The sequence below is a fragment of the Watersipora subatra genome, chromosome 8, assembly GCF_963576615.1.
Source record: "Watersipora subatra chromosome 8, tzWatSuba1.1, whole genome shotgun sequence".
NCBI classification, from domain to species: domain Eukaryota; kingdom Metazoa; phylum Bryozoa; class Gymnolaemata; order Cheilostomatida; family Watersiporidae; genus Watersipora; species Watersipora subatra.
The window spans coordinates 59,935,492-59,955,559 of NC_088715.1; the positions used below are offsets into that span (position 1 = coordinate 59,935,492).

Genomic DNA, 20,068 nt, shown 5'->3' on the forward strand with positions numbered 1-20,068 from the left:
TGGCTGCTGTTGACGAAGATGTTGATGATCAACCATCAATCTATGTTAATCAGGATCAGCTACCAGTCTTTGACGCTGTTGTGGTTGATGCTATGGCCGAAATTCAGACCCTGAAAGCTCCTCCAACCTTTGGCATGGTTGCAAGTCAGCTTTTCCAACGGATAGTTAGTATTGCAAATGTATATCACACATGTCGTGTGGAATTTGTTTGTGACACATTCCCTGATATCAGCATTAAAGGAGGTGAGAGAAGTCATAGAAGTGTGAAAGGAAGGCAGAAGGTTGCTGTGTTTAGTCCGAACTTCTGAATTTTTAGCCGATGGCTCAAACAAGACTGCTTTAGTGAAATTTTTAAAGTATACATGAAGGAAGTCAACTGTGAAGCAGAAACTAGATCTTGTAACAGCTTTTTCTTAAAAATCCCACATGATCAGCTATGACCTTGATGGATCAATCGCTGTAAACCAAATAGATAGTTTGACACCAGACCACGAGGAAGCAGATACGCGCATGTTATCACATATCGCAAAGATAATGGAAGACAAACCCAGCTCAAGTTCTAGACAAGTACCAGAACACAGATGTTTTCCTAAGCTGTCTATCTCTAGTGAATGAGCTGCCATCACAAAAACTCATTTACTGCTGTGGCAAGAAGCAGTTGAGATATGTAAACAGGCTGTCTGTCTACTGTCCTCACATTCGAACGATGCGAAGCACTGCTCTGGCTCCATGCTCTAAGTGGATATGACAGTGTAAGCGCATTCTATTCCAACGGGAAGATAACTTTCTTCAAGCTGCTAAAGAACAATCTTGAATTCTGTAACACACTGAAATCATTGGGAGCAGATTTTGAAGTTGATGGTGCAAAAAGATAATCTGTTGAGACATTCATATGCAGATTATATGGTGAAGAGACAAATTCCATCAATGAAGCAAGGTATAAAATCTGCTCACTGTCTCGGACATCACAACCAAACCTACCACCCACACTATCAGGCCGCGATATGGTGAAGAGCCAAGCAAATAATCATCAATGCCCCATCCCTCAGCAACATGGATGGTTTATGGAAGATGGAGAGCTTAAAGCTAGATGGATAACACAACAATCAGCACCTCATGATGTGCTCGTGGACATGTTTTGTCGATACAAAACTGGGTGCTAGTCTCGTCGCTGTCAGTGCAACAATACAGATCTCAAGTGTACGGACATGTGCAGAAGCAGCTGCTGTAGCAATAGAAATAAAGAGGATGGAGATGAAAGATACTGAAGACTCAGATGACTGTGAATTAGAAGGTTAGCATTTGAGTGGTATTGTAACCAAAGGTGCACTTCATGTTTGATTAGAATACATATGTGTCACACCATATAAAAGACTGACTAATTGCAATTTCACTTGCATAATAAAGTAAACGGTTCAACATAATAAGCATTAATGATGAATATATGTATACTAAAATGTTATATATGCATGGTCTGAGTCTTTAAAAATACTTTTCATTTTGTTTTGCAGATCTGTAATGATATATGAGATGCGGAATAACAAGGACAAGCTGTAAAGCTGCTACAATATCAACCAAAATGGGAACACATAATATTAAATAGTACAATTCTAATATTATAATAATTAAAGAATACATTTTTTAATGTTATCAGAATTGATTCCAACTTAGGTTATTGCTATTTATTTAGTATTTATATGCCATTTTCATTATTACATTGTTGGTAGAAGCACATGAAACATTACAGACATTTATTTAATTAAAATAATATAACGTCGGGAGTACCACAGGGGTCGGTACTTGGCCCAGTGTTGTTTCTGCTCTTCATTAACGACCTTCCTGAGTGTGTAACTTGCTCAGTTTCACTTTTTGCAGATGACACACTGCTCTACCAAGAAATATCAACTACCGGAGATATCGATAACTTCCAACAAAACCTAGATGCACTTGGAAGATGGGCTACCAGATGGGAAATGGAATTCAATGTCAACAAAAGCAAGATTCTCATATTCAACAACACAAATAACGAACTCACACCAGCATATACGCTGAACAAAATAGCTTTAGAACAAGTATCCAACTCCCGTTACCTAGGAGTAACACTGCAAGATGACTTAAGGTTTAACAAACATATAGAGACAAAAATTACCGCTGCTAAAAAGCAGCTTGGTATGGTCAAACGTGCTCTTTTCCGGGCTCCGCAAAAGGCCAAACTCTTAGCTTATAGGTCATTATGTCTACCCCATCTAGAATATGCAGCTGCAGCTTGGGACCCTAGCAATAAAGGTGAGATCCAAGACTTAGAGCTTGTACAGAACCAAGCTATCAAGTTTATTGCAAACTTGAAAGGTACAAGAGGCATAAGCGAGGCTATGGACAAGCTAGGAGTGATCCCACTACAACAAAGAAGACAACAACAAAGAATGAGGCTACTTATGAGAGTACTAAGCAAAGAAGATATGCATCCTGCACTCACAGAATCTTATGACAAGCTCATTACCATACCAACAAACTTTATACAAACTAGATCTCAAAGACACGGAGTTCCAATCACTCTACAAACAAACAGGTCACTCTTCCACAATAGCTTTTTACCAAAGACAATACGAGACCTTAAATTGCAGACCTCTATGTAACAATAATTCATAGATTCTAATTATGAAACCAATTACTGGAACATTGTCTTACAAAGAAAAAAAAATCCATTTGGGTCTAATTGAGGCACGCCCCTTACATCCCTAGGTGGTTTAGCGTGAGGAATCCTACGAGGTAATACGAGGTAATATCAATTAAATAACTCAAAAATGAACAATCTGAGAGGTGTAGAAACCAGATATTTGAAATCAGCTCGAAATTCTGCTCTAGATGCCACTTTTATCACATAGCCCACCTCCAAAAGGAATAAATCACTTTTTTGACGGCTTTTTGATGCCCTCCTGCTCTACTATAACACATGTTCTGGGTTAAGTTATTATGCTTCAATAAATGTACTGTCATTGATAAAGATAATCAAATCACATCTATTAAATTGTGACCTGCGGTTGCGGTTGCGGTTGCGGTTGCGGTTGCGTGGCCCTAGGACTACATGTCAATAGCACTTTCGCGTGATCATGCAATGATTGACACTAATTAGTCTCAGTTGCGACCCTCAACATCACAATAAAATGAGAGGGCTAGTGCATAATATCATCGGGAAAGCATAGTATGGTGCTTGGAATCTGAGTTATTTATCATAGAAATAATCTGTACATGGAGAACTAATGACACTGATTCCTTTGTTATTTTCATTGGTTCTCTGGAGTTTTCCTATCTTCGTTTGACACTAGCGTCATTATCGCAGTTGATAAATATAAGCGGTAAGCAAAAATTAGGCGGTAAGAGCACACAACTTTGCATAAGAAAATTGTGACGTCAAAATTTCCTAGCCTATGCCAGTAAACATTTTTGAGGTAGAGCTCTGGGGAAATCCTATTAACACCAACCAATGCCTGTCTCACCATGGCAAACAATAGCTCATTCAAAAGCCAAGACTCTGATGTATTGAAATATACAATAAAAAGTTATGTAATTTATGTGCTTTAAGTGATATGAACAAATCACATACAACCGCTAAGAATTATTTTGAAAATATCATTGCAAACTGCTTTAATAATTTTTCACCTAACAATCATTATCTTAGTAGAAGAAAGTATTTGAAACACTGTATGTCAAACTATCTATTCGATGTCAGTGGCTAAATGTTGGCCTTTTTTCCTTTTTTGTTTCATTATTGCTGCATGACATAATTTGAAAAATAATTCTATTTGAAATGAAATTATAGGCAATTAAATAATATGTATTATAATAATAAATGCATATTATGAAGTATTATATTATATTACTATAATAGTAATATATACACTTATATCGATATAATTATATATAATAGTCAACTCTCTAGTTAGTTATACAAAATTATGATACAGGAAAAAATAAAACACCTGATCCCACAACCAGAGCAATTTATAACATATGGAACTTGGTATTTCTCAAGTCATCACAATTTTAAAACTAGAAACTCAAGCTAAAAGTTACCAATGCAAAAAATAAGCCTAATTTTCTGATTTTTTATTTTTGAATTCATCACAAAACTTTAAAACTAATTTGAATGCCATCTGAGTAAATATTTGACAACTTGCTGCTGTCATTAAGTAGAAAACTTATTTTCCATTAGTTTGTGATGTTCAATGTTAAATTAAATGATCCAACACATTCCCTGCTTTATTTCATTTGTCTTACTGATTTATAACACTGCCTCATAATTTGACAGCTGGTCCAATCACTTTGAAACTTCAGTAGTGTACTGAAGACATATACCAAACAAAGCGACACAAATTACGTAGTCTTACGTAACCCAGAAGTACAAGAGTACAAAACGAACTGATGTTCCCTTGGCAGCCTGTTTTATTGGTCGATTAGGAGAGCTCTCCATATTTTTTGTGATATTTGAAAAGCAATTAGTTTAATTCACTTGAAATTTCACAGTGGTATTAAAAACATACCCGACAGAATGTAACAACTTTGTTCTCTTATGTAAAGCAGAGGTACAGGAAAACAAAGCAAAGCTACAAAACCGCGTTTACTCAGGCGTAAGACCAGTTGGAAAAACATTTGCCTCAAAATGTTGTTGTCCGTTTTTGCATTTTTACGAATGTGGCTTCATATATTTGCCTCTAAGACAAATTACAAAAGGTTTATCTTTTAAATCATTTATAACATTTTTACTATTCTTACTTCTTCTAAACTGCTAAGCAAAATTATTCACAGTAAACTAAATTGTACTTACATCGAGCCATTTCTTCACCACTTTGCTGAAACGAGGAAGCTTGTACTTAATCAAAACTCCTAATGCCAAAGGAACAACTAGGAAAGCCAAACTTTGCAGGATATTTTTAAATGGAATTTCCACTTTGTCCACTCCATCGTCAGTTGGAATGGTGGCTCCTAGAGTGTACAACCACAGCGGCAGCATTCCTGCGAAAGATCCATTTTATGTTTTAGCAATTTATAACATTTTATGAGGTTGGAATTTGCTACTAATCAATTTTATAAAGAGTACTAACCAGTTTTTGTGGATCAAATTGTTTTTGCTATTTGCCTACATACAGAAACTGTATTTTTGTTTAAGATTGTTTCTATTTAGAGAAAAAGTTTTAAATTTTTCAACAATCAGATTTCAATAATTTGGAGATAGTGGTACATAAATTGATGTTAGTGGTGCGGTCAAATGCACCACTTAAAGTGACATTTTGGAGACAGAAACTAAATCAAAATAAATCAACTACCGCAAAGCCTTGCTCTATGTACATATGATCTGGTTAAATACAGTTCTATGTTTTGTTTGGATAATTTTACCTGCTTTCAAATGCTATCGGAAACACAGGAATACTGTCACCAAAAAACTGCCAAATAGCTATCAAGCTTTCAAAAAATTTTAATCAAAACGTAACGTTAGTTACAGTAATATCTCTTTGACCCGAATTGTCAGCCAAATTTAAAAATGACTCAGGTCGCCTTAGTTTTCTTTTACTTGTGGCTCAATTTTATTTATTTTTTCAACTAAAATCTTTGGTAAGCTAGAGAAACACCTGGGAAAAGCTAAAAACCGTTTAAGGCCATCTGTGCCAAATTATATTGCAATCATCTATATGATTTCATGATGGGAAAGGTATGGCACCCAGCTGTCAAGAGCACCACTCGCAGGTGCTGATAAGCAGCTTAATATCTTATGCTTTAATTGGCTGTAGCAAACTTACTCAAATCAACCGCAATATTTCATGTAACACAGCATATCATTTGACATGTACTAAATGTCATTACATTAACTAAATGCAATAAACTTTGTCAAACGGGATTTTTCCATGAGCTTTTGTACTCCAATAAACTAATAATTAAGATAATTAACCTTCTTAATTGTTCTTTTGACAGAATTCTAAAAGATCATAGAAATATAGTTTTACATATTATTTGACTAACATATTTCAACTGAGTAAAGTCCATGCTTGCAATGCTCTAATCAAAAATCTCTCTATTTTTCTAAATAAAAGTTTTCAGTTTTTTCCTATCAATTATACGAATTGGAATAAAATTATTGATTGCCTTTCAGAGTAAATGTTTCACAGGCATGGTTTGAAAGATAGCAACTAGCAAGTTCTTGATCGAGCTATCAATTAGTGAAATCTTACATGGTGTGAAATATTTTCAGCTGTCAAGGCAACTATTTGTATAATGCAGAACTAGGTTTTTTAATTGGTAATACAGTTGGAGACCAACATGCCTAGCTTTGTTAACTATTGCCACAATTTCACTTCTTCATCTTTAAAATTCATTATGGCCACTAAACTTTTGGATTTTTGATCAAGACAATAGATAAAAACTTGCTAATGAATATCAAAAGATTGGTTTTAGAGATGAAATTTATATAATGAACTTAGCTTAGCCTTTATATAACCTCACTCCAAAGCTTTGAATTTTTGATGTGCTTATTTTTGATAGCTGCTACACAGCTGAAACATTCGGGAACAATAAAAAATATTTCTCATCGCTCTCTATGTAGCACCGGCTTTTTTCAAACAATAATTGTGGCTTTGATGCGCAAATAGCACCAAACCAATACCTTTTATTGCAGATATAATTTTTTGTACAAATTACATCATAGAATCATACGACTGGTGTGGACAAAAAATAAAAACAATGAAAATAGAGAACTAGCATGCTAGGAACACTCACTTGCTTGTAAAGAGCACTTTTTTAAAAAGAAATTTGGCATAAAAATCTTTTGGGCGAGTTTCAACATAAACAATGAATTCCAGCTTTAATGACACGTTACATAATAAAAATTTTTAATTTGACTAACTCTCACAATATTTGGGCCTCAAAATAAAACATATTATCAGTGAAGCATCATATATCAGAAAGGTAAAAAAGCATTCTCACAAAACAGAGCACACATGGAACACTAATTGTGTAATTGTGTATTAAGAGCAACAAATGATACCACCTTTACGCAGAGTTGTTACAAAAATAGATAAAAATTGCATGTTATAGCCACAAAAAGGACTTATCTAGCCAAAGTGTGTTATAAAACTACCCCGTATTTACTTGTTTATAATGGTCACCATCCAAGATGATTACAAAAATTTTACCGTAACGGAAGAGGGTAAACTGAGATACAATCACCAAACTTTAACTTTGGGATAAATTATTGTTAATATTCATAGAGTTTATAGAGTTTTAATTAATAAATCATTTAGCGTGTGCAGTTGATAATAGCATGTATACAATTCATAGTAAGAGCTATGAATCATAGGAGCTTATGTAGACTCGTGGGTAGACAATTCGACTTTAAACCTCCGGTTGACATATGTGTGGGTTCAAATATTGCGCGATGCCAGATTTTAATTTTAAGAATCAATAGTTGTAGCGAGGCATACTGAAGAGCATGCAGACAATGAGAAACTTTAAGATTTATAGCTATGACAGCTAATAGTTCAAAAGGTAGGTTTGCACAAAGAAAATTGGATCGTCACAAAGAAAATAAATTATGTTTTGATTCAATGAGCATTTGTATTCAGCATTACCTAGGCAGGCTAGAGTGCTCAGCGTTGTCATGGTTACACTAAGAGTCAAGTCTCCCTTGAATAGCTTTGTGTACATGTTACTTGCACCTCCTCCGGGGGAAGATCCAAGCGTAAAGAATCCAATCGCTTTGGCTCCAGTGTATCCCATCATCCATACTATTCCATAGGCTATCTAAACACATAGCAAGTGGCTCCAGTGTATCGCATCATCCATACTATTCCATAGGCTACCTAAACACATAGCAAGTGGCTCCAGTGTATCGCATCATCCATACAGCTCCATAGGCTATCTAAACACATAGCAAGTAGCTCCAGTGTGTCCCATCATCCATACTATTCCATAGGCTATCTAAACACATAGCAAGTAGCTCCAGTGTATCCCATCATCCATACTATTCCATAGGCTATCTAAACACATAGCAAGTAGCTCCAGTGTATCCCATCATCCATACTATTCCATAGGCTATCTAAACACATAGCAAGTAGCTCCAGTGTATCCCATCATCTATACTATTCCATAGGCTACCTAAACACATAGCAAGTAGCTCCAGTGTATCCCATCATCTATACTATTCCATAGGCTATCTAAACACATAGCAAGAATTCTCGTGACTCGCTGGCATAAATTTTACAAAGCTTTAGCAAAGTCTTGATTTGCACTCAAACTTCTACATATGATGTTAATTTGCTCTAAAACATTGTAATTTGCTCCAAACCCATTGTATGTTGAAATGAATAGTTTTCAATTGCTTTATTCTAATCCATTTAAATTTTTCCATACCCTGAAGACCTAAAATGACCCATCAAAATGGTGCGCATAGAAATATATAGTGTTGACGCAAGTACATTATTAAAAGGATGTAAAAATGAATATACACAAGAACTTGTATCTACAAAGCTAAACTAAAAAGTTATATATAATTATGCTTAATAACTATTTGATCTCGTAAGTTTTATTAAAAACATTGAATTGAAGAAGTAATAAAGAGGTAATAAATGTACTTCATAAAGCATTCCTTTATGCAGGACTCCGACCCATGACATTCAATTTAATAGACAGACATTTTATTACCCTCACTAATTGACTGTCATCTGGAATTGCAGAATTGCAGAATCATTACTCTAACAAGAGCAGAGTTCTGTGACATTAAATATTCTTGCATGAAGGAAGGGTTACATATAAAGGCAGACTGACAGAGCTCCATCACGTGATCTACAACTTATTTAATGTAAAAAGGTAAGCCCATGCCACGCAATGCCAGGCTCAACTGACATTCAAAATAGTTTCGTTGTTAATATAAATGGGCCACGATCTATCAGATCAGAAACATAAGTATGTGTCTCCGCAATGCATTAAGGACAATTGCCTGCAATGGTTTGCCAACACAACAGTGAGCATCTGCTAAAAACTATTTGATTAAAATTGGAAAAAAACTCCAGGCAATTCCAAGCTTACGACTAGTAATGATTCAGTTTAGGTTTTTATTATAACTGTAGTTGTGAAGCATCAAAACTTGGTAGAGTTTCAGGAGTTGGGGAAAGAGTATGAAGAAAGAGGAGACCAGGTCAGCAATGTTATTTAATATATGGTGAGTCATATAGTATTAATCAGTTAAATTCTAAATTAAATCACTTTATGAAATGTAAATTTTATTTATGCATTTTAATTTTACGTTTAATTTAAAACTAGCCCTGTCAATGTTGTTTACAAAACATTTATATTTAAAGAAATGTTCCGCGTCATGTGATGAGAATTTATCGTACAAATGGTTTTTAGGTGAGGATTTGTCCCATGTTGGAGAATTTATATACTTAGATAATTTCAAAAGAAATTTTTTGTGGCGGACGCCGGCCTTTGGCTCAAACTGACACTAGACAACCTATCTGACCCACGAGTAAGCACAGCCAGACCAAGAGGAATACTCGACCTGAACCGAAGCAGCGGGCTTTCGCTCTGGAGAGGTGAACCTAACAGTATGTGAGAACACCCAGAAGCTCCACCAGCGGCATATCGCTTGGAGCACTTGAACGATATTGCTTTACTTACTGTACCACATCTACTTGTATCTCATTACTAAAGATTCCCCTGTCATACATATTGTTTATGTAATTTTTTTATAGAAATCATATCATGTTTACAGTTTGAAGTTGTTTCCTCATGTTAATCAATGGAGGGCAACTCCCTACAATACTCTTGTTTTTATCTGTGCAAACCTCTTTTACTTTACTGTTTCCTGTTCTCTCTGTATTTAACTGTTTGAATGAATACAAGACTGTGAGGGCCTAATCTTAACTAACTAGTAAATTTCTACAATACAGCCCACGACCAAAGTAATACTGGAAAAAAGAAAGGGTACTGATGGTTGAGAAATGCAATATTAGCAATCAAATGGCACTGCAGTGCATAGGATAACTGCAATGGTAGCTGCAATGTACTGGGTGTGGGTGTTATTATGTACAACAAACAGCAATAATGAAAGGAAAAGATTATATGCTTATATCTCTCCCCGCAATAGGAGAAATGCAATATTAGAAGTAAAATGCACTGATATTATTAGAATAACCAATATTATTAATATAGTAATACAGTAATAATAGAAAACCAATGCACAATTTTGTTTACATTTCAAAACGTCATAGCTAACAATATCAAGAAGTTGTGATATTCATATAGAGTTTTAGAAAATCTATTTAACAAAACTATTTAAAAAAAAATAATAACAGTAACATATTGCCCATCATCGATGTTGTTAGTGTGACTATAACACTTCAATAGCCATCCAAACTTATAACAGTAATTAAATAATGTAATAATCTCATAAGAATTGTTAGAAAAAATATCATCGTCATTTCCTTTACTTTCACTGCTTTGGACATCAGCTAGAATACCAAAGTACTCAAAAGTTTCCAAAATGTCAGTTACTTTGAAATCGGCAAAAAAGAAACGATTGTATTCCAGTACTTTTATGTTAATTACAGAAACCTTCGGCAATTCGACAATGCTATAGGCTGGTGAAATGTGCAAGTTATTTTTTCATGAAATGCTCACAACTTAATGGTTTTATTCTCTGTCGCTTGACGTTTCATTCGCCGGTCTTAATTTTGATAAAAATAAGGCTTGGCAAGTTTTAATAACGATTTTCGGCCAATTTAATCTGTTTATTTGTGTATAATTCGATCAGATGGGTAAGTTTTAAGATATTTTCGACAATATACAGACTTGGTAACATATTTAAATAGGTTTTTATGTATTTTGTATCATTATTATACTTAAACGACTCCATTGAAAATTGGTTAAAATTGTTGATGAGATTTTGGTACAAGGGTTTGCGACGAAGTTGATGAATAATTTTTGTGAGTTGTGTGCACATGCATTTATCATAAAACTCTCAAACAATCGCTCCGCTCGTGTTTGGTCGTGGGATTATGTTAAAATAAATATATTTATTTATTCTCTCAACTCAAACTGCCTGGTTTTCTTAAGTCTGAAGAAATGCTTCCGTGACACAGCAGATCCTTTGCAGTTTTTTTTTTGTGCTAATATTTTTTCTGCAAAGTTAAGTGTGACATTATAAAAGATTTAAAAAAGACAAAAAACACAAGGCTATGACTCACAAGAGGCATGATGACAAACTGTGAGATAAGAGCGATAACTGGTGCCTTTGGTCGCTTGAGATTCTCCTTGATGACTTTTATGTCTAAGTCTATACCTGTTACCAGCACAACCAAAGTTACCTGAAATATTCAGTTCATTTTTCATTGTTAAGATTCTGGCCACACTATTTCTTTATTCAACCTCTAAACACTAACACTTAGTAAATACTTGCTAAAAAGAAATGACACCATTATGTATATGAATATTTTCTAGCTCTGCTTAGTAATACATAAAAGCACAATTAGCAACAATCAGTACTTATTGCTAAAATGTGTATTGTTTATAATTAGCTGTCTAGGCATTGTATGATACACAGATAATTGGGCGACGGTTTTTCGTTTGACCCTACTCGTAACTGCCCTACATATAACACATACTGTTTAACAAGCAAGTGCCTCAAAGCTGGTTTGCTTCATATTTGTGTATGCCAGTGGGGTTGTTTTGGAGAATTTTTGCTGAATGTGTGGACCATAAAGCAATGGCATTGTTTTAGTAAAAGGTTTCAGAAAAATTGCAGTTGTCAGATTTTCTTGATAGTTTTTTGAGTTTCCATGAGAGCCTAAATACCATCTAGACAATGGTGATTGGCTGCCTTGAATTGCTTGATCTATACTTCCTTTTGTGACAGTTCACTGTCAGTTAGTATTTCATTGTTTTGGCAACCAAATTTTATAATGAGAACACTATGTCATGAACTAATCGCTTATTCAAACGCAGACGAATTTGTGATACTGTGAACAATGTTATCACAGATAGTTACTGAAGTACTGTGTGGTTAACACCAATACGGGAGGTATAGTGTAATCAGCTTTTAGTTCTACAACTATTTCCATATGCATGTAGCTGTTTTGCCCTATATTTTGTGTCATAACCAATAGGCAGTTCAGTAGGCAGACTTTTGTGACAACTAATTACTAAATTACACTGCTTAATGATGTTGTATGGAGGCTGATAAGCAGAAAAACAAGTAAGAGATAAGTTCTGTACTTACTACGGTCATAACTGAAATGTTGTAGATCTTTCCTACTATACTTCGAGGTCGAACAGACTTGATTAGAACTTCACGGAGAAATATGGGGTTGCAGCTGTCATTAACTTCAGCGTAGAATCTGATGTTGGAATAGCCAATATAGACAGATGTGACTACAAGTAGGCAACACAGTTTTAGTGATTTCAGGGTGATTTAATGATTTTTGATTTAATGATTTGATGTATAATTGTTTTGAATTCCTAAGGGCTTTTGATGGTTTCTGCACAGCTCTTACCAATTAGTTTATAAGTTTAAATTATGATTTTTTTCAAACTGATGCTTCTTTTGCATTTTTAAATATTTAAATAAGATGATAGCTTTTGGTTAAAATATTTAAATAGCTTTTAATAGTTTTTACAACCATAGTTTAGCTTTCTCATCTTATACAAATACTTCTTATTTGGATTTCCACCTCTCAAAAAACAGTCCTAAATACTCATACATAAATATACCTTCTATACAATGACAAGTGCTCAAAGTTTATTTTTTTCACGGAAATTCTACTTTTCCCAATAATTTTATAAGTTAAACTCTACTAGCAAACAATAAAAAAGCTATTCAAATTTCAATGACTCAATCGTTTGAGCTAACATGATACCAGAAGAAAGTCTTACAAAAACAAAATATCCTTCTTTGACAACGATTTGGTGCTAAAATAAAAATCACAGTATATTTTCTTTGCTCAACAAGTTGAGTAGAGAGACCGTGAATCAAAATAAGAGTCTCAGCCATTGTCTAACTTGGTAAAGTTGCTGATACATAACACACAACTTAAGGCAAAATTGCAATTTTTGGTACATAGTTTTTGGCAAGCAATTTGTTCCCCTTTGTAAAAACATAATTATTTTAAAAAACAATTACTAGTTGTTTAATAGATACGTGTCTGGAAGTTACACACAATACTCATATTCACTGAAGTTCCCATAAAGCGATAGCTTAGCGACACACCCCGTTTGGTGCTGTAATGCCATCATGGAAAGAGTCATGTTGATTTGATTCTGTCATGATTGAGTGTCTCTGCTTGGAGGTGAAGTACCCATGCAATCCGCTATCTCTGTGTCGTGTAAAAGGCCTTACCAACTGATGGCATCACACTAGTGGGTGCGCATGGGTCTTGCTTCCCTGTTGTTTAATACCCATTGACATAGGCAACACACAACCGCTGTTTTGCTATAGCACTCTATGGAAACATTATTTGTTTGTCGAACCAGCATAGCGCTTTAGCACTGATCCATCCAGGTGTCACTAAAGTATCGCTGAATAAAAACTTAGTAAATTACCATAATAAAACCAAATCACTAGAATATTGACTCCGCATCGCAATAATCAGGCCAACACTAAAGCAGATAAAAGTAGATACTTTATTAAACTAAAAATTATACTAAATCACTATAATAAAACCAAATCATGATTATTTGGCTCTGCATCAAAATAATCAGGCCAATAGTGAAGCCGATAAAAGTGGATGTTTCATTAAACTAAAAAATTGTTAAAATTGCACTCACAAAAACACTCAATGAGCTCTATAAAACCTGTTCATGTTTCCATTTTCTTGGATGCCTAAAGTGGTTCAGGCAGTTGAATAATCTAATTGTTAAAACTGGCCATTATTAAAATATTTTCACACAACGCTGGTTTATTTTCATTGAGTTGAATCTACTATCTGTTACTATTTGTATTATACTATATTATATATTATATATATAATATTATACACTACTATTTAGCTCGTAAATAGTCAAAGAATTAACTTTAGGCAACTATTGTGCTGTATAATAGTTTTTAAATGTAGCAAAAGTTTTTCATTTTGATAGGATAAACCAAAAAACTTGTTTAATTGATCCTGAATTGATAAGTTATATGTTTTAGTTTCTTAGTTTAAAGTTATCTCACCATAAAATGACAAATTGTAGCAGGTTGCTTTTGTTCGTAAGCCTTCCTTGTTCAACAGCATAGAAGTTGTATCAGTAATGTTTCTTGATTTGTTTTGGCTTTCTCTTTGTTGACAAGGGGAAATTATGATTTCTTCCTGTAGAAAAAAAATTGTGATTGTCACACCTTCTATTTATAATAAACGAAGTTATGCATTGGAGGAAAATAATTGCTATAGAGCAGAAAGGTGTAATAATCGAATAGCTGACACTAACAAAATAAAAAATAACAGTTATGCGGTTTCGGGAAACCAAATAATCTTAAGTTTGAGTTTACCGCCCTCAGAAACAACAAATCCCCATTGGTTGAAAAATTAGTTCTATAAAGTTAAAAAAACTAACTTGAAACTGCAAACTTTATAAACATGAACCCATAGTTTGCTCACTGTTGGAACTTACAGTAGTTACCCTAAGCAGAAGGAAGCAAATGTAATTCGGCATGTGTCTCCTGTATAGGGATTCCCCTAAACTGTGCAAAGCTTTTGTATCAAACCTTTGTAGCTGGGATTACTGAAATTTATCTTCCAAAGAAATGCTAGTATAAGTGTCATTTTACTTAGATAGAAATCTAGACTTTGAATCTTGTTATAGCTACACGCCGCGTACTCATATTTTTAGTCCATTAATTTTGGACAAGTTTCTTTGCAGCTATCAAACAAAATCAGCTGTAAAAGTTACCTTTTGTCTATTATTTCAACTGTTTATTTAATAATTGAAAGTGTTAATCCAGGGTTAAATAGTATCTTAACAAGTTATGTGGATTTATCATGATGAATACCATTGTTTGTTTCTGCTGAATCTCTAGGCTAACTGTAAATTCTAAACAAACAGCTATCTTTTGTAACTACTTACTGAGAGAATGGCTACATCTTCTTTGCTTTTCACAGAAATTGAAAAGTTATCCACATTTTTGTCAGCATGCAATATGAGATAAGAGGGTGTAGGAGCTTTGCCATAATATGTGGTGAGTGATATCCCATGAGGCACAGTCAGATTGAATGCTGTTGAAGTCAAGTTTCCTAAAAAGGAGATGCATTCAAATTGCTAAAGGTAGCAAAGAGATCATATCCAGGTAAATCATTTGGCCCTGGAATTGTACTGCTTACTAGGAAGGCAAAGCTAACAAAGAAGTTAGCTGACAAAATCTTTAACGAAGTCGCTGTCGCAGAGTTAGTTTGTCTCAAAGTTTGGCCTGTGCAGAATGTGGCTGTTAGAGATTGTGGCTGTCAGAGATTGTCGCGGTTACAGAGTGTGGCTGCACATAATGCGGTTAACATGAGGTGTGGCCTGCCAATAGTGCGGTTATCACAGGGTGTGGCCTGCACACGGTGTGGTTATGACAAGGTGTGGCTGTCACAAAGTTTCACTGTTGCAAGCTGCTGCTGCCGTAGGACGTGTTTGCTGCAGGATGTGGCTGTCGAGTAGTATGGGCATTGTAGGCCAAAGGGTAAACGGCAATGGATTTTTAAAGATTGCATGTTTTATAATTGTTAGTTGGTTATGATCAGCTTGCTGATGAGCGGCTCGTATGGTTTAAACTAAAACCCGATATCTGTCAAACAAATCTTTTTTTAAGGCTAAAACTTTTAATACTAAAATAAGGAAGGTCAAACTAAACTTATTTGTACAAGATAGATTTTAAATACACATACTAAACAGATAAACGTGCACAACTATAAAAAACAATTATTTTGCAAATTCATTTGTTCTTACATCTCAGAGAGTTTGTTAGGCAGCTGGTTACTAGCAATGTCGATTCAAAAGCCTTCTATTTTGTTGCCAGTGTGTTTCATCCTATAGGGAAAGCCAAAAAACTACCATTTGCGCTCCTGGCATAGAAAAACAATTACAAGTTAAGTTTTAATCACCTCAATAGGTCATTAAAACTATCTGGGTGAATGGTCAGATATATTTTATCATATTCGCATTTATATACAGCTGGATATACTGATTATGAATTATGGATTAATGGTAGCTAGTGACCTTAAGCATAAAAGTAATATAACGGTTAGATGGGATTTGCATGTCTTAAAACAGAGTACTCAGTGTAATTATTTACTATTCCTTCTACGAGTGTCTGGTTGGCTGGCTTCTTTTCAGCTGAGCCATGGCCAATAATTTGGCCAGCTGGCAACCACAACAGTTGTAGCAACACTCAGCACACCATAGACAGCCTCATAAAACACTTCAATGTTGGTTACATAGATAGGCTTTGTCCCCTCATAGCTTGAAAAGTGGCTTCTGCTCTTTGCCTATTTGATTTGCCTCACCACTTTGGGCTGACAGTTAATAAGCATGACTATTTAGTGGCAACGACTATTTTACATAAAATATTCATGACACAAGAATTATTATTTTAATGATTTTTCTGTTCATAACATCAACTTCAGTTCATTTGAGTAGAAGCACAAAATAAATAATAACCGGTTAAGCTTTAAACCATTTGTAACTACTGCAAGATTTAACCTAAAACATGGTTGAAAGTTTTACAGCTGATCAACAATTTTCTAGCGAGTGCCAAGCCTTTGAAAATAGAGTGATTCTGTTTACACTGACTGTGAGAATTAGACGAAAAGCAAATTTTAAAATTCAGAGTGTTTTATAACTTGCTCTTTAGTAACGCAAAACTTGTTGCACTGTCATTCTAAAATATACCATATAAAAATGAACCATCTTTCTGAAGAAGATAACATAGTAGCCATCTAAAGCATGATCCTAATCATATCAAATCCTTTCATAAATTGTTAGGCTTCATTACAAAGCTATTCATGTTGAACGAGCTTATAGTTTGAAACTTTTTGAGAATGGAACTGATGCTCAGCAGAGGAAAGACACCGGCAAGAAAAAAAATTATATATATATAGATATATATATATAAAAAATTGTTTCCTCACCCCGGTTAACCCGTATGGGTGGTAGTTTCTGCTCTAACTCGGGTCTCCTACCAGAGACCTGGGAGTTTGAGCACTCGCCTCAAGATATATATATATTTATAAATTTTTATAAATATTTATATATATGCATATATATATGTATATATACATCACCAAGATGTACAACTGTTTTATTAGTATGCTGTCTTTTTCTGCATGACAATGAGTGGTTAAGCATGCGCCAGGCGAATACATGTACGAAAGTAAGTGTATTATGCTCCTAGTACGTACCGACAACAAACTGCAAACCAAAAGTTTTAAGATTAACGCTTGATAGCGAAAAGAATCTTTCATAATTAGGTAAGAAGACAACACATTTGTAATTCATTTTTATTTCACCACTGTCACATGAAGTTCATGCTGTAAGTTAAACTTCAACTACACATTCAGATGTGTGCACCAGTGGATAGGACATGTGTGTTTAATAAATCAGCAACAAAACCACTGTAGCTAATTATTTCATTTTTAGGCTGTACCTTAATTTTTTAAGATAAGCAGCAAAAAAGGTCAGAAAAATTACCTACTGATTTTTACTGAACTAGAAATAATTAGTGTAGTTACCATTAAATAACCAATGTAAGCATTGTTAAATAACCAGTGAAGTTATTGTTAAATAGCAATTGCAGGAACTTTTAAATAGCCACTGTGAGAATTAATAAACAGCCATTATAGACATTATTAAATAGCTAATATGGAAATTATTAAAAATTATTAAAAAAAATTAAAATTATCAGAATAGTAAAAATTAAACACTTTAAAAACCAATCAATACATGGTATGTTAGATCTTATAAGCTTATCAAACACGGAAAAAAACATGTCTTATCAAAAATTAGCGCCTGACACAATGATCTACTTTGGTGACATAATTGTCAATTGATTCATGGTGTTGCCTTAACCTTTCTAAACCTGTTTTACACTGAATACTGTTTAGCTCTATATTTGAAAGGTGACTGAAATTTTTAGAACAACATGTATGTACCAGGCAGGTATCTGACACTCACACCTGAACATTCGGGCGTATACACATATATTTATCTTACAGCTATCTGATACTCAAATATGTACAGACATTTAGACTCCTTTAAACATGTACACTTGTTTTTTGCTATACTGCTATTTCTAATTTGTGCAAGTACATGCTGATATGTCAAGTACCTGTCTAGCTTAAGGCGTGTTTACATAATTACAATTTATTGGAGTTTCTTTCATGCCAGCAGTTCTTTGAGTGTAAAAATGAAAAATGGTAGTAAAATGGTTTTGTTACATTCACCAACACACTATTAGTAAAACGCCGCATACTATGTTTTTCCGCTTTTCCCGGCAATCATTGACGGTATACAATATGAATTTGACAAATCATATCTCTCAATAAAACTAGAGATACAATGGCAGTATATTGTAACCAGTAAAAATAGCCTTAATGGCATTATTTTCATTTACAATAATACGATTTCGAATCCATACACATTACTAAGTACTGTTATTATTAAACACACATGTACAAGGCACATAGAAATGGAGTGACTCTTTTTTGTGTTTATACTGATATGTGGTCAAAATGGAATGGATATCAACGGTGTACTTCATTTGGCTAAATATTGGTGACATATTTTGTATAGTCGAAATTTGAGATGGTGTGAAGTTTTTGCAAAAACTTATTTCAAATTGTGAGCAAACACAGAAACCTTTTCTTCTCCGACTCTATTGCCGGAAACACAACTCCAACCAATCATTTCAGTGTAAACTTAAGTGTAGCCTAACAAGCAGGTATCTCACACTTGTCAATGCGTGTTCTGACAGGCTGACAATGGTTGAACTACTTCTTGACCACCTGCAAATCTTTGTTGACACCATTACCTTAATTTTCTTTATTATGGCCTTTTAGCAAGCTAAGTAGTTCTGGCTGGTCACCGAGTTGACCTTATCAATTTTAAATTGGCATATTTATAAGACGGCAGCTAATTATTTGGTAAACTGAATAGGCTTCTGGAAGATATATTGGATGATCTACTCTTAAAAAGCATTAAGTAGGAATTCATAAGGGATAAGCAAATGATATGCTCATTAAGGTGTTCCTAAGAAGAAGAATTTCTTTTTTCTAAGCAGACAGCCGCTGGTGTCCACTCAATGTGTCACATCATTTTAATTTAATAGCTCGATTCTGTTGAATATGAATTGAATCGGTTTTTCATAATATGTAAATCTGTCACGTTTCATGACAGTTGTTATACGTATATATAATCTATCATAATTTAACCTGTGTAATCCTAGAATTGACGCAAATAAAACAGGATGCTGAACCTTATTCTGGATGCTAAAAAAAGACAAAAATTAAATCTGTAAGCCAGGTTCAGGTATCCGTTTAATGTATAGCTGAGCTGAAACTTTTAAAAGAAATTTAGCTGACGGAACTGTGCAAAGAAATAAGAAAAGTTATCTCTTAAAAACCTGTTATGCCATGTAATTTTGGAAAGCGTCAAAAGCATTCTTTTAGCTATATATCGGTATTAAATGTTTTCAGACACACAAAATGAAAAGAAAACCTGTTAAATAAGCCATTGAAAACCTGGGTCTATTTAATATTTTGAATGTTTTTTTGTGATTTTGATTCAAACAAATAATTTTGCTGACAATTTTTTAATATTGTACACGTAAAAACAATTATAAATTGGAGTAACATTCTAGCAACAGCAATAACTAAACTGAAAGATTAACTGACTAATGAAAAGAAAAAAAATCAGTGAATTGTTTGACCAAGATAAGAGACTCTTTAGAGCTGTCACTAAACAGGTATAAATATATGAAGGTATTGAGTATTTATCATTAAAACAATAAAAATCCTGTAACCTTTTTTCATTCATAAAATAATGACTTGTCACAACTTAACTTCATAACTTT

General features: G+C 34.1%; 1 protein-coding gene across 1 annotated transcript; it reads right to left on the minus strand.

Moving 5' to 3' along the window:
- Positions 1-2,747: 2,747 nt before the first annotated feature.
- LOC137402803 (uncharacterized) lies at positions 2,748-15,669 on the minus strand. Its single transcript, XM_068089310.1, has 9 exons — positions 15,603-15,669; positions 15,088-15,254; positions 14,198-14,333; positions 12,266-12,417; positions 11,235-11,354; positions 9,490-9,573; positions 7,620-7,791; positions 4,826-5,013; positions 2,748-2,762 (listed from the first exon to the last, which is right to left on the minus strand). Exons 1-9 carry the CDS (start codon positions 15,667-15,669, stop codon positions 2,748-2,750), a joined length of 1,101 nt encoding a protein of 366 aa, XP_067945411.1.
- Positions 15,670-20,068: the final 4,399 nt, after the last annotated feature.